General features: G+C 44.1%; 1 protein-coding gene across 13 annotated transcripts in view; it reads left to right on the top strand.

Annotated features, from left to right (window-relative positions):
* The window catches only part of Cspp1 (centrosome and spindle pole associated protein 1), a 99088-nt gene that overhangs the window by 77271 nt on the left and 5855 nt on the right, over nt 1–15962 (top strand). For all 13 annotated transcript variants that reach the window (XR_009058409.1, XM_057790307.1, XM_057790302.1 and 10 more), the window contains 9 exons: nt 509–621; nt 4403–4552; nt 4879–5025; nt 5610–5714; nt 7190–7256; nt 7724–7841; nt 11689–11828; nt 12839–12979; nt 15073–15119. Coding sequence is in view for 12 of the 13 variants with exons in the window: in XM_057790307.1 (XP_057646290.1) it covers nt 509–621; nt 4403–4552; nt 4879–5025; nt 5610–5714; nt 7190–7256; nt 7724–7841; nt 11689–11828; nt 12839–12979; nt 15073–15119 (1028 nt within the window). In the remaining variant the exon portion in view is untranslated. The remainder of the gene's footprint in view (nt 1–508; nt 622–4402; nt 4553–4878; nt 5026–5609; nt 5715–7189; nt 7257–7723; nt 7842–11688; nt 11829–12838; nt 12980–15072; nt 15120–15962) is intronic.

The following is a 15962-nucleotide window of genomic DNA, read 5'->3' on the forward strand; positions in this document are numbered from 1 at the left end:
TATTTAAATTTGTTAATTATTTCATAGTTGACTTATAGCCTGTATTTACACTATGGATATGAGCAATTTTGGACTTAGCAATTTCTAAAAATAATTTTTGGAAATTTTGATATGAGTATAGATTAATAACCACCCCCACCCCCCTTTTCACAAACCCTGGGGATTGAATCCAGGGCCTTACATGTGCTAAGCCCTGCCCCTAAGCTATTTCTCCAACCCCTAGGAACTGTTCTTGAGTAAAAGCTATTCGTGTACATTTTTCTGTCATGAACTTCATTTTGCAGCCTGCGCTGCTGTCCACGTTTAGACTGCTAGCTTGCACATGCCTCGGTCTTCCCGCTGCTGTAGGCAGGGTTTCCAGCTCCTCTTGTCCTTCTTAAGTGTGCTGTCTCTGCTCACTCTTCTCAGCTCTCGTCTCTGACCCTAACCCCAGGACTGCTTTCGTAATGTGGGCTTATGGGGGGGTCGCTCCTTTCCTAATGGTGTTTTCGCACACTGTCTTTCGAAGGTGCTGTGCAGACTCAGAGTTCTCCCTTTGCACGGGGAAACACATTCGGGGAGCCGCCCACGGAGCTGCAGATTAAACAGCAGGAATTGTACAAGAATTTTCTTCGTTTTCAGGTAAAAGGCTTGCTTGGTCATAGTTCCAGCTCTTAATAATAAATGTAATTATTATACACTTAATAATAAGTGGAATTATTATAAACTGAACTTGCAGGGATTTGTCCACTGTGCACTCAGTTCTAAATGCTTGCAATTAACCAGCTATCTGCCCCATATCAGGTACAGCTACTGCTAAGATCACACTATTTCACTCCTATCTGAATCTTTTCTAAACTTTGTTAGACGCTCGGTAGTTTTTAAGTCAGTGATGTTAAGATTTGTAAAATTCAATGATACAGAGTGAATCTATATGCATATTAGAGTAGGAAATCAAGTCCCGGAACCCTCCACGGATGTGATGTCTTTGTCTCAGTACAAACTGGAAGTAGTCAGAAGTTAAATTTCAATGTAGTTTGATGGTACATGTATTGACTTCAACACTCAGACTAAACAGGAGGATTGAAAAATCAGTCATGGTTATATGAAAAGATTCTGTCTCAGGTAACAAAACTAAGTAGACTTACATTTAATATAATGACATTTGCAGTTATCTGCCTCATTGAATGCAGGCGGGCAGCATTTAAAGTAATGAAATGTTGAACTTTTCCAGAGAAGATGCTTGAGTGTCTGTCTAGTGTTTATTAAGCAGTGAGCTCGGGGACCCACAGTATTGGCTTAGAGCTGAGTAGAATACAGCCGCCATGGCTGGGATGTCTGCTCTTAAGGGATTCAGGGTTTCTCTCTCTCCCACCCTTCCCTCCATACCTACACACTTAAATCTCAGAGGGTCTGGTGTAAAATTTCCTTTGGTGTAATTTTTATTTTCATGCTGTTTTTTTTTTTTTTTTTTTTTTTTTTTTTTACTCAAAGTCTGGTACAGTTGACTGCCTCTCTGCTTACAGAAAATGTCTAGAGTCCTTAGCCTGACATTTAAGGCTAATTTGTTCCCAGCCTGCTCCTCAGTCCTCATAAATCACAGTTGAACGTGTTCTGCTCTTAGGTGTTGTGGACTCTACGAGGTACAGTGGCATTAAGGTAGTCTTAAGAAGGTGGGCTCTGGCATTCATGTTAGGAGTCATCAGTGGAGCGCTGGGTAGACCAGAAGCATGGGCTTGTTATAGAGTAGCGACAGTGGATGCATGGAACCGACTGACAGAGAACATGACAGGTAGCAGAAGCCCCACGGGTATCAGACACTCAGCAGGTGGAGGGTGGTACAGAATCAGCTGCTGAACTTGAAGGCGCTTGTGGTGGTTCTGTTACCATGACGACAACAACTCAAAATAGAAGTTTATTTTATTTAGCATGTCTGCCATGGAGTGAGGTATAATTATCAAATGTTCTAGGATTTCAAAATCACTTTATTCACAGAATACTTTAGATGTAGTGTGTTATTACATTTCAGACTCTCTAGAGAAAGTCTCTATTTTAGGACGTGCAGCGAAGCACGGGTGATTGGACAGAGGTGACCTGTGGAACCTGTCTGGGTAGCACACAGACATGCTCTGGAAAGAGAGGAGGCTTTGACTGTCCTTTTGATCCTCAGTGCCCTCCCTGCCAATCCTCAGTGCATGTAGGAATAGACTGCTCTTGAATGGTGATTTCTCAATTGTTTTTCTTAGTGGTCACAAAATCCATTTTGTCTTCAATCAAAATGAACACAGAATTCTAAGGAAATGCAAAATAACCAAGTGGTGTTTATTATTCCTTTCAATAATATCTTACAAGATAAAACCTGAAGCTTGAACTGAAATAAATGTTTTGAAATGTGCAGATTTGTTCCTAGAGGTGAGAAAGGACGCTTTACTGCAGGGTCTGCACAGGAAGTCATAGCTGATGCACAAGAGGCCTTGATGCTCTTCAGACTGAGTAACGTTTGTGATTTTAAATACAGCTTTAAAATAAATTTAAGGAATTTTAATAATTCAATCAAAAATTTAATTTAAAATTAGTATATTTTATAAAGTATTTTTGTGTTACATAGCTTGAAAACTGACCTAGAAGATAGCTTTCTTCTTTACAAAATACTGAGCACGTCTCTTGACATCAGACGTGTGGTCTGTTAATTCCTGACATGTTAGCAGTATTTGATTTTAATTTTGCAGTTATTCTCTGTAATTTTTTTTTTCTCCTGGAAGGGGAGAGAAAAGATCCAGGTCTAAGTGTCAGGTTCTGTGGCTTCACCGGTGTTTTCTCTGGACCTGTCCTTGTGAGCATCTGCGCACACACTGCAGTGTGTCAGAATATCAGGAATGGCTGTAGCTATAACTCGTAATTCACATAGGAAGATTCAAGTTCTCATTATGTAAAATATTGACAACAGCAACCTTAAAGCTACAGGAACTTCAGACTGCATAAAAATGTCTTCTATGTTAAAAATGTAAAGTCGAGACACAGTCTCACCACAAACTTCCCGTTCTTCTTGGTTTTACAATCTCTCTGAGATTATCCCTGAATCAACATGGCTGCCTGAGCAAGGTCTGGACAAGATGAACACCAGTAGACATGCTAGCACAGAAGGACAAAATCTTGGAGGCCCCAACCCTAGACAGAGAACTACAGGTAGCTAAGGAATGTTGAGAACAGGAGAAATAATTGTCTTCAGGGAAGAACCTGCCAGTTACTTATCCAGTGCCAAGTGGTCAGCCTTGGAATCGTCAGCCTTGGAATCATACACATGCAAACATCATATGGACTGGGTACAACTGTGTGTGTGTGAGTGCACATGCACATGTGTATATATATGTACATATACATATATACATATATATACACATATATATTCATGAATTAAAGCAAGGGAGGATGGAGGGAAGATAGGGAAAATGGTATAATTGTATTTTAATTTCAAAAAAGTATTTAAATGAGATCTGTAAACTGTATTTAAATGATAATCTGTAAGATTCCATATTTGTTGATAACCTTAAGATAATCATAATTACACAGTACCAGCTGGGCTTGGCAGCACACACTTGGGACTCTAGTACTTGAAAGGCTAAGGCAGAAGGATCACCTTAAGTTTGAGGCCATCATGGGGTTACTTAGGGACTTCAAGGCCAACCTCAGAGTGAGACCTTGTCTCAGAACTCCAGAAAATTGAAAGTTTTTTTTTTTTTTTTTTTTAAAAAAAAACTCATCCTACCGTCTTTGTTGCCTCATCTGTAGAGGTTATGTACTGTTTCCTAGGGGTTCCTTCCATCCAGGCCTGATGTTCTACTGTCCTGTCTGCAGCCTCTGCACATGCCTGGGCTTGGGCCCAGGGCCTGTGCATGCTGAGCAGGCTCTACACCTGAGCTGAGAGTTCAGTTCTTAACTGGCCAGTGGGGAGGAAAGCATTGTGAGGAAATGGTTCTTTCCTAAAGAGACCAACGTGCTCAGTTAACTGTTGCATGGGAATTCTCTTCAAGTTCAAGTACATTGAGGTTAGTGGTGGTCGTTGTGGAATAATGCAGCCACAGAATTTACTCAGCACTATACACAGGAAGAACTAATATGCTCTTTATCGTCTCATTGAAATTCTTTGAACACTCTTGAGAAGTGAACATTAGTAACTCCTAGTAGGTGAGAAAATTGAGGACACGTCCATTTCTAAGTTCACACAGTCCATGTTGAGCAGACATGGCAATTGGCTAGCAGCTTTTAACAGTATCATGTCCCTTCCTAGTCAAATACAGGGCACCCAAAACCGAGGACCTTGCGGACAGAAGGCATACCTTTGGAGTCTGTAAGAGTCCAGGGAAAAGTGATATTCTAACATGTCAGTAGTTTGTCATAACAATAACTAATCCTAATTCTTCAGATTGAGGAAAAGAGACAAAGGGAAGAAGCGGAGCGCGAGCGACTGAGAGTTGCGGAAGAGAAGGAAGAGAAGCGGCTTGCGGAGCAGAGGGCAAGGATCCAGCAGGAGTACGAGGAGGAGCAGGAGAGGAGGAGGGAGAAGGAGGAGGAGGTGTGTCCAAGGGAAGCATTTACGTTCTGTTGACATGAGAAGCTTTCGTTACTGCGTGAGAATGCTGCTCTCCTGAGATCCGTCTTTAAAGTACCCCTTTGTTAACATCATTGTGTGTTACTTTGTTGGGATCAATTACTAATTTAAGAAAGAGACAAATTGCTTTTAACTGTAGACTGATAGAAGATGTTAAGTAGATAGTGTCTTCATTTTATAGACCGCTGTGTTTTTTGTGTATTCAACTTTTACTTTTAGACAAATAAAGTAACACATTTTAAAATGTGCTGCAAATGTATGCAAGAGGTGTGTCTTTTTAAATTTTAAAGCAAAGGCTCAAAAATGAAGAACTCATCCGATTAGCTGAAGAGAGACGAAAAGAAGCAGAAAGAAAGAGGAGAGAAGAGGAAGAAAAGCATGACTTGCAGCTTCAGCACTACTGTGAGAGAGAAAATATGATTGCGGACGAGACCAAGGTGTGTCAGGTGGAGACAGGCCAGGCCCGGAGAGCGTGCCTGGCAGAGCTGGGAGCAGTAGGGAAGGGGGGAGAGGGTGCTGCCATCTGCCCTGGCCTTTCAGCCCAGTGCTGACACTGTATTGACCTTCGTTTGTGAGCTGCTGCCACCTAACGAGTGGCCATTTTCAGTCTTGTTACTGTGGTCCTGTGTTCAGCTGTGCAGCCTAAGTGAACTCTGGGCTCTGGCTCACAGCAGCTCACCAGAGTCACTGGCTGCTAAATAGACTAACAAAAATACTTGGCATGAGTTTCATTTATCTAGTGATTCTTTGTTTTATGTATTATATTGGATATTAAATGTAATTCACCAAAAAGACTGCTTTTGGATGCACAGGGCTGATGGTAAGAGTTGGTACATGAGTCATGAATCACAATTACTAGACAGGGTTCTCTTCTCCAGAAACCTAATTTGATCTCACACAACTGAAATAATTTGACTATTTTGTAAATAGTATTTTATTGAACTTAAATGGTCTGTGACTGTTGAATATGTACTTTGCATGTGAAAATGAAATGTATTTACAGCAAGATTTTCTTTTGCAGCATTTGAGACAGCCTTCTCCTGTAGTTCCTGCTCTTCAGAACAAAATCGCAAGCAAACTCCAAAGACCTCCTTCCGTCGACACCATCATAAGTTCCTTCATCCACGTATGTACTTTTTCTTAGAGTTGATCTTCAGTTATTTGAGATGGGGTACTTTGTGAAATTTCCTAATGTTTTCCTTAGTTTGCCTATTGCTAGAGTTGTAACTGATAGCACGTGGTGCCCTTAAGCTTAATTCTTATTCAATTCAGGCATAATTAATAAGCCGTAGTCTGTTAAAGCAAACGGTATTTATTTGTCTCAGCTCCTGAAAAATGTCCCTTTTGTTTTTTTTTGGTTGTTGTTGTTATTTGTTTGTTGTGAGGCAGGGTCTCATTCTGTAGTCCCGCTATCCAGAAATTCGCTATATGGACCAGACTGACCTCGAACCTACAGAGATCTGCTTGCATCTGCCTCCTGAGTGCTGGGATTACCACCTTGCCAGGCTAAGAAAGTCTTCTGGGAAAAATATATTCTAACTAGCTGTACTTGTAGGTGTGGAGTCTCTAACTAGCTGTGGTTACACTTGCAGAGTCTTAACTAGCTGTGGTTATATTTGGGGAGTCTCTAACTAGCTGTGGTTACTCTTGCAGAGTCTCTAACTAACTGTGGTTACTCTTGCAGAGTCTCTAACTAGCTGTGGTTACACTTGCGGAGTCTCTAACTAGCTCTGGTTATATCTGCGGAGTCCTTTATGTTTTAGACTGATTTACAGACAAAAGGAAGCCAGGAAAGTTAGCCTTTAAGTTGGTGCTTGAGCAGCCAGCAGGAATTTGCTGTAAAACCCAAAGAAGGCATGAACTTTCAGTGCCTGCAAGCTATGGAGGGCAGGACACGCCATGTGGAATCTTGTATGGTTTGTGTTGGCCTGGCCTGATGATGTGCTTGTGCAAAGAGCAGGGAGTGCAGACTCTATGCAGTGTGTTGGGGTGGGGGTGTTGTAGGCTTTGACTTTGCTCCATGGGCTTGTGGATTGCAAAGATGTGAACTACCAGAACCAGCCTAGAAGTGTGTTAGAAGAACATTTTCTTGGCTTCTGCTTCTGAGAGTCTGGTTCATACATTCTGTGGTAGGAATTGCACCACGGTCCTTGTAATGTTAAAGTAGAGCCGTGTGGGCGCTTGTGCTCATGTAGTGTTCTCGGGTGGTGGAAAAGGCATCAGGGTGACGCTGAGCATCAGGGTGAGTGGGGAAGGAAGGTAGTGCTCGTAACTGCTTAGCCAGCTCCCAGCCCTGCATTTGCTGTTACTAGAGAAGGGAAGATCCCGTGAACCGTTGATGGCGAGTGAAGACAGGGGCGGCTGTGCACAGGCTGGGAGGAAGAGGTAGACTTAGGAGAGGTTGGGAAAATGAGGGTAATTGTAGGAGATGGAGACCCCTCGTAGTCACAGCATACAGAGAAAGGGATTCCCATTGGCCAGGGGCAGGCAGCCTCGCACAGACCAGGGTCAGCAGATGTAGATGCATTTTACATTGTGGCGTTGATTTCCTTTCACACCGAGGGACAGAGAAGAAACGCTGACCGTGTCTGTTGTTCACAGGAAAGCGCCATGTCCAGGGCCCAGTCTCCTCCGGTGCCTGCCAGGAAGAACCAACTCCGGGCAGAGGGTAGGCAGTGCACTGCACTCTACAGGATATTTACTTCTTCCAGTCATCCCAAAGTCATTACAGAACTGCAGGAACTAGCAGAAACCGTGGGGAAAAGTGCTATGTCTACCCCGTCCCCCATCGCATCCTGCACAAATTATAGTGGTACACTCTACAGACAGACTCAGCAGGTTTTCACCAGTTTGAACCTGTTTATTTGCATTTTTGGCTTTTGTGTTTGTGACTTTAAGGTGTTTTCTTATGTGTAATTTGTACAGCCGCCATGACAGTCAGCTTTGAGTGTGCAAAACCCCCTTTGCTTTGCCCTTGTAGTTCTCTGTGCGCCCGAGAATCTCCATGTTTATCAAGACTCTCATTGTGGGTCTTAATGATGTTCTTTATGATGCGTGCATATATATTTAAAACACACATAAGTATCCTTTGTAAAATTTATCTCAGTATATTTTCCCTCTTCCCCGGACTTGCAGAGGAGAAGAAGAATGTCATCATGGAGCTGTCGGAGATGAGGAAGCAGCTGCGCAGTGAGGAGAGGCGTCTGCAGGGGCGGCTGCTGCGCCTGGACAGCGAGGACGCAGTTCCTCTCAGGTGCTCTGGCTGCGTCCTCCTGGAATAGGGCGGGTTCACCTTAGAGCCTCCTGCCCCCTTCCTGTGTCGTCTGAAAATGAGATGTAAATCTAGCTCCTTGAGGGAAGTGAGACAGGAATGGAAAATTCTAAGGCCGAGATGATTACACACAGTAGTGGTTTATGATGATTCTTAGATTTTCCTTCAATAATGTAATTGTTTTTTTTTTTGTTTTGTTTTGTTTTGTTTTGTTAGATACTTATTTCCTAGCAAAGCAAAGCTGCTGTTACAGCTCAAGGGCTCAGCTTCTCTAAACAAGGCTTCTGTGCTGTAGGTTAGTCTTCTAGGAGCTTGAAGATTGTTTTTGGGCTACTGAACAGCAATTCTTTGTTTTAAAAATAAGCTTTCTGTCTAGGGATAATCTGATAGAAAAGTTGGGAACATCATATGGACAGCTAGGCTCCCACCATCTGGCTCTCTGCGTCATTAATATCTTAGCATTATAAGCATATGTTTGAGGCTGACATTTGTTGTGTGACAAGATTTTTACTGGGGAGATACAACACGCACATCTACTCACCCCAGATTGGGAGCCCATGACAGTCCAAAGGACAGATACCAATAATGTACAACTTGCTGAACCAGTGAGTTTCGTTGGGGTTGCTTACCGGAGCAGAAGTGACTCACAGACAGCTGCAGCACCAAAGCCACCCCAGCATGCAGCCTGCGTCACAGTAGGGATCCTGGAGCACACTGTAGCCTGCAGGCCTCTCGGCAGGTCGAAGGGTCCTCTCTGGTGCTTCAGTTAGTCTGAACCTCTTCCAGGCAGCTCAGCTTCTTCTGGGCGGCTGGTCTGGTCTGGTTTGATCTCAGTTTTTTTTTTTTTTGCCCCTCTGTGTATGAGCGGCTTCTTTGTACCTGTGACCCTTGGCTTTTATTGCTTACTCTGACAGAGAGGGGCCTAGTGAGTCTGGTCAGTTTCAGGGACTTCCTTGAGCTGTTTGAAGCTGTTTACCTTCCTGCTTAAGGAGCTTCCCATTTGGGAAGAAATTGTTACACAACAACATTGAAATGTTGCTGTTCTTTAAATCATCCTTTCTGGATTTCTTTTTTAATGTCCTGCCTCTGTGCAGGTCTCACACAAGTCTCCGTGTTGTGTCCTGTTTTCACGGCTCTCTGTCACCTCTGGTCTTGGATTTTTTTTCAGCCTGCTTTTCATTACTGAAAGTTTCTCCATCCTGGCCAGAGATTCTTTGTACTCCTTAGTGTGAGAGTGTGTGAGCTGCCCTCTGACTGGACAGGCTGGAGAACGTTAAGTAGCTGAGGAGCTGCTCTCCCATGGCATGCTGCCAAGAGTGCACACAGCACCTGTGTTGTTGGCGATGCTGACCCTCACCATATGGTTCCAGTACTGTCAGGTAGCCCCATCAGAAAGCAACTGTGGTTTAGTTGTACTTCACTGAATCTCACATACTCCTTTGCAAGAGTAAAGACAGGCATGGGTGAGGGGAGGCTAGAGAGATGGCTCAGAGGTTAAGAGCATCACTTGCTTTTCCAAAGGTCCTGAGTTCAATTCCCAGCAACCACATGGTGGCTCACAACCATCTGTAATGGGGTCTGGTGCTCTCTTCTGACCTGCAGGCATACACAAAGACAGAATATTGTATACATAATAAATAAATATATTTTTTAAAAAGGCATGGGTTGAGTTTTGTGAGACTTGAATTTTAACTTTTAGGAGTTGGAATTACGATAACTTCGACAGTGGTCTGTTAAACACATTACTGATAGAATTTTTTTTTTTTTTTTGGTTTTTTGAGACAGGGTTTCTCTGTGGCTTTGGAGCCTGTCCTGGAACTAGCTCTTGTAGACCAGGCTGGTCTCGAACTCACAGAGATCCACCTGCCTCTGCCTCACAAGTGCTGGGATTAAAGGCGTGCACCACCACCGCCCGGTAACTGATAGAATTTTTAATATGTACCATAGAGACATGTAATGTTTGGTTCTTTGTTCTAATTTCATAGAGCAACTTCATAAAAAGAATTTCTTCTTCATTTTACTGCATTATCAAGCTCCCCATGTATTGGGCACGGAACAAATAAGATACAGACCACATGCAAATATGATCTAACAACCTAATTGTAAACAAATCTTCTTACTTATTAGTGAGTCTCCCAGCAGCTTCTTTTGGTGATTGTCTTAATGAGTCTTTGTAGATTTGCTGCTATCAATGCAAAAACCACAGCTCTCATCTTAAAGGAATAAGAATTGTTCCAGAATTGTTCATTCTGGAACCATTTCTGATTGATCATGGCCTGGGAGCACAGATTTAGGTTACCCTAAGTTTCCTTGTTTCATGTGGAAACAGCTTCATGACATTTTTTTAGTTTTGCAGAACATAGCAAGTCATACATCAAGGTAAATTTACAATGCATTGGTGGGTACATCAGGGAGGGGTATAGCCCGGGGAAGCTTTTCCACAGGTATACGATGTGCTCTGATGGGATCCTTAGCTCTTGGATCGACAGAAACTAGTGTTCTGCTAAGTTAAATGATTGCAAAAAGACTTTTATCTATTGTTGCAAGGTGTTCCAGTACGGAGGGAGGCAAGGAATGCTGCTCCAGAGGCCCAGAACTTAGCCCAAGATAAGGTGGTTAGCCTCTGGACCTGCAACTTCCAGCCCTCCCAGGGTGCTGATCTGCTGCCCGTCTCTACAGCAGGGCTCTGCTTTCAGAGGTTTCCTTCACAGCAGCCAGATGCGGGTCTTTTCAGAGCTCTCTTTCGAATTGTCCTCCTAGTTACATGGCAGGGCTCTGCTGTGCCCTTTGAGACATTCCCTGGGAGAGAAGGAAACCCCATGAAAGGACCCCAGCTTTTCCTGTCTAATTGTTTATGACTATAACTTAGATCCTTCCTTCCTTCCTTCCTTCCTTCCTTCCTTCCTTCCTTCCTTCCTTCCTTCCTTCCTTCCGTCCGTCCGTCCGTCCGTCCTTCCTTCCTGGAAAGATAGATGTTGGCTTTGGTGACAAACATCCTTTAATCAAAATGCTGGGAGAGGCAAGCAGATCTTTTATGAATTCAAGACCAGTGTGGTCTACATAGTGAGTTTCGGGCCAGCCAGGCACACAGACAGGCCCTGTGTCACAGAGGTGGGGTAGAGACGGGGGGGGGGGGGGGAGGGAGGAGAGGAGGGAGAGAGAGAAGGGGGTCCAGTGTTGAAGGAAGTACTAATTGGTATTTAGTTTTTATTTTCAGAGCGAGTTTACATTCTCTATCCATTTCCTTTGGGCAGATGACAGCAGCCAACCCTTAGCGAAAGCTTCCTTCCGGAGCTGCCCAGCGTGTTCACCCCTAGGGTACTGTTGAGCTCGTGTAGCCCAGGCTGTTGGGAGGGTCTTGTAGAGTCAGGGTACAGTTCCTCAGTTGTGGAGCCGAGCATCGGAAGCATGTTCTGTGTGCAGTTTCTGCTTTAGACCGACACCGGATTCATACTGTGCACGGTCCTTTACATCTCTCTTAATTCTCTCCTCACAGCATGATTCAAATGCACAGATTTTTATAGATGAAGGCATTAAAATCCAATTGCTAAAAAGTAGCATGCCTGATCTTTGTTTTTTTGAGACAGGGTCTCATGTAGGTCAGGCTGACATTAAATTATGAGACTGGCCTTGAACTCTAGAATGCTAGGGTTGCAGGCAGGTGACACCATGCACTTATAAAGTCTTTAGCACAGGGGATCAGCAGAGCAGGACTGTTGAAATTTTTGTAATAACCGTGGTGAAAGATGCCAAGTTGCTTTTACAGTGAATTGAATGTGCCCTTGTTGCCGAGCCATAAAGAATATTGATCATGGCTTGTCATTTCTAGGAAAAGAGAGAGGAATCCCATGGACATATTTGACATGGCTAGACATCGGGTACAAGCTCCTGTCAGAAGACCATCACCGAAGGCCTTGGATGCTAATACTTTTCAGAATATTCATGACTTCAATGAGCTCAAAGAGAGAGGTGAGCATAAGCTGCCATGTTGACTCTGCTACGCTCTAGGTGACATCTTGGGGCAGAGCAGGTTAAAACCCATCACACAAGCAGTCAGTAGCTTGTTCTGGGGATTTCATCATAATACTGCCAGGTTTATGTAAGTTTTTCATTAGAGAACATCTGTTTTATGTCCTCTAACTTCATGTCTGCTGTAATGTGCTTTGACTGAGGTTCTGATTTGCAGTCAAGATTGCTACCTAATTTTTTTCCCAATGCTGGTGATCAAGCCGAGGGTCTGGTGAAGTGCTGTACCGCTGAGCTTTCTCCCCAACAAGGCCCAGAGTTCCCATATGATCCCTGCCTCTGCCCATGCACAGCCTGCCCATTGTGGCCACCTGCACTTCAGAGGCACACAGTGTGAGGACTGACCAGCCTGATGGATATAGCGTTCTGTACACGGTTTGCCTTTGGGCTTATTTCTGTGTGCATTCGCTCAGCTTAGATAGCTGTGTGATTACGTGTACTCACCGTTGTAGGATCTTACAGAACAGTTTCACAGGCCTGAAAGTCCTTGGCTACACCTGTTCTCCCCTACTTCCTCTTATCCCTTACGTTCCCACAGTGCACCCTCTACAGAGTGTCAAAGTCGATACCGCTGTGACCATTAGATTCAGCCTTCGCACTGGTCACTCAGGCACACGCAGCTGTTCTCAGTCCCTTTTCAGGGCTGATAGGTCATTTTGATCCCCACCCCCCCCTTTTTTTTTCCTGAGACAGGTTCGTACGCTGTAGGCCATGCTGAGCTAGAACTCACTGTGTAGCTCGTGACCTTGAGCTGGTAGCAGTTTTAGAACTAAAGGCAGAAGTTTAACTTCATTTCATTCATTGTTTACTTATGAAGCAGTTAATGTGCTCATTCTCTTAACATCTTGGATGCTTGCTCCCATATTTCATATTTAGAAATGTGGGTTCAGATTTTTTTGTTTAAATCTCAGTTGGAAACAAGATTTAACTTAGTTCTGTGATTTTTGCACCAGATTCAGAAACACGAGTGGATCTGAAATTACTGTACCCAGATCCTCCCCGAGATCATCACACCTTAGAGATTCAGCAGCAGGCCCTGCTCCGGGAGCAGCAGAAGAGACTGAACAGATTGAAAATGCAGGACAGTGCGGGAGGTAAGCTGCCCACGCCGGCACTGCACACGCTGCTGCTGCTGCAGACAGCGCTGCGGCCCTTCTTCCTCCAGCTGTTCAGGAGTTGGTTTTCTAGATTTGTTTAAAAAAGGTTTCATATATATATGTATATATATATATATATATACATATATATGTATATATATACACACACATGTATGTATATACATATATAATATACATACATACATATATATTTATATTTGGGGGGACATATACACATAGGTGAAGGTACCTTCAGAGATCAGAACAGAGTGTGGGATCCCTGAAACAAGCTTGGCAGTTGTGCGCCCCTAGGTGGGTGCCGGGAACAAACTCCTGTCCTGTGAGATCAGTGAACCGAGCCCTCTTGTCACCATTTAAAAAAAAAAAAAATTTAAGACTATTTTCTTGGCTGACCTGGAATTCACTGTGAAGACTAGGCTGACTTTGAAGTTGGAGCCGTCATCCTGCCTCTGCTTCCTGAGGGCTCATAGGATGGGCATGTACCACTCTGTCCAGCCTTTTTGACTTTTACTGTCTCTTGCATTGACTTCAATCCCAGGCAGGCCATTGCACTGGCAGCTCCATGCTCATGCGAGCCTTTTGCCATAGAGTTGGGAAAGGAACACATTTCATAGCGTGCTCTGATTAGCCCAGTAAGGGCCATCATGTATCAAGGGATACAGCTGTTCACGGTGTGGTGCATACTTTTAATCCAAGCACCCAAGAGGCAGAGGCAGGCAGATGGATCTCTGTGAGTTGAAGGCCAACCTGGTCTACAGAGCTGATTCTAGCTAGGAAAGCTGAGGCTACACAGAGAAACCCTGTCTTGAAAAACAAAAACAGCCGGGCGGTGGTGGCACACGCCTTTAATCCCAGCAGAGGCAGGCGGATCTCTGAGTTCGAGGTCAGCCTGGTCTACAAGAGCTAGTTTTAGGACAGGCTCCAAAACCACAGAGAAATCCTGTCTCGAAAAACCAAAAAAAAAAAAAAAAAAAAAAGACAGACAAAAATCTGTGGAGTATCAGATTTGAGTGTATGTTTTATAATTCTCCAGTTATCTAAATGTAGTCCAATGATACTAGGACACTGACAGGATGTGATGGGCAGCAAGCTAGGCTGCCGCTCTCAAGGGGCTGATGATAGAGAAGTCAGAGGCCAGATGTGGACACTGTAAAGGGATCTGACCCTACAGCCACGTGGAGCTCGCAGGTGCACAGGGTCAGTGCTCACAGAGGTAGGGTGGCATTGTCTCAGCATCCCTGGGCCTTCCTGAGCAAATGTGGACATGGTGACTTTACCTGTATTCCACTTCTTTGCCAGCCTGCAGGCATTGAGAGTGGCCAAAGAAAACGAGTCATTGAGCCTAGGCTAGGCTTGATCTTGTTAGTTTTTGGAAACTTGAGACCATTTCTTGGTGGACTGATGCGGCTTGCAGAATCCGAGGAAGGTCCCTGACCTCGGGAGGTGTGACAGGCAGGAGTAAGTGATCTGACCCCTTAGGCTGAGCTTGTAGATCAAGACTTGGACAATCACTGTACAAGAGACAGCATCCCTCCTCATGGTACAGAATTTTAAGTGTCAAAGTCTGATTTTGTGGGATCTTACTATTGTAGGCACAGCAAGACTAACATGGTTCCCAGATAGGTACAGGTATTTCTTACTGCGAGTATCCACTTCCCTAAGTCATGAAGATGGAAGGATGTAGGCCATCATTGCAGCCGTTACTCCCATCTGGGAAAGCTGCCGTGCTGCAGGTGCCTGGGCTACTGACCTAGGGCTGGCTGCCCACAGTTTAGCATACTCCAACCCCTGGTTAAGCATGGCTTTGTGCAGAGAGTACAGGAGCAAGACAGAGGGTTAAAGAAGAAATCCTAGTGTTCATTTTTTCTTAGATATCAAAGTTCACAAAGATTTTATTAGTGAGTCATTTACCAGTATAGATACAAGATTTAATGAGCAAGTAGCATCATTTCTAAGACTTGTGGTGTGTGAGGTAAAAATAATTTTCAGTAGAAGCTAGTAATAGGAGATCTGAAATGTGTTTCATTTGTTAAGCTTTTCTAAATGTCTGCTCGTTCTGTTGACTACAGCTGATCTAGACACCGTCTACAATGGGAAAGGACAAGGGCACAGAATGGTAAGCAGTCAATTCACATTTTCAAGTTAGATTTTGGGGCCTATGTTAAATGAGTATTCTAGATTTTGAACATGTCCATACTGTTCTTCTTTATACTTAAAACGTAATTTACATTGCAAGTGCAATGTCCAAAGATCTGTGGCTAAGATGTGTGGAGAAAATTGACTGTAATGGGTAAGAATAACACCCACGTGGCTTGAGCTGGTGTCGTTAGCTGTGTCATTTGGGGGAGGTGGGCAGATTGTTTAATTTCTATGCCTCAGTTTCCCAGTGCGTATTGTGAGGATCAGTACAAAGACTCGGTATTTGCAAGGTCTAGACAGGTTTGGCATATGTTCTGTACACTGTCTATTAAGTAAGAATGTGTGCCAGGATGACTGTAGGGTAAGGGAGATAACACATAGAACTGACAAGTTCTCTGTTGTCGAGCCCGGCCACACTGGTTGCAGAGTTGTTAGCAGCAGAAGTGGATTTGGCAGTGCAGAAGATAAACAAGAGTGGAACCTTACTCTTACCTGAAGTACCTTTGCTCTGTGGTCCAGAAACTGTTGAGTGTGTTCAGGGTACAGGAGTCTTGGAGAGTATTTAAAAAAAAAAAATCCCTTTTCCCTGGAGGCTTGTCTTCTGTTCTGAGAGGAGGGACACATTGCTGTGGTGCTGCTGGGAAGGCGAGAGCAGGGAATGGGCGCTGGAGGGTTGGCCCGGCTGGACTTTGAGTTATGGGGGAGGTAACTGGAGAACAGCGCAGTCCCTGGAGGAAGACTGAGCAGAGGAGGCTGGAGCAAGGGTGAGTAGGGAGCAGACGGGCCATCCACAGTGTGGGTGATGAGACGCCTCCCGTGG

The sequence above is a fragment of the Chionomys nivalis genome, chromosome 16 (genome assembly GCF_950005125.1).
Source record: "Chionomys nivalis chromosome 16, mChiNiv1.1, whole genome shotgun sequence".
Lineage (NCBI taxonomy): Eukaryota > Metazoa > Chordata > Mammalia > Rodentia > Cricetidae > Chionomys > Chionomys nivalis.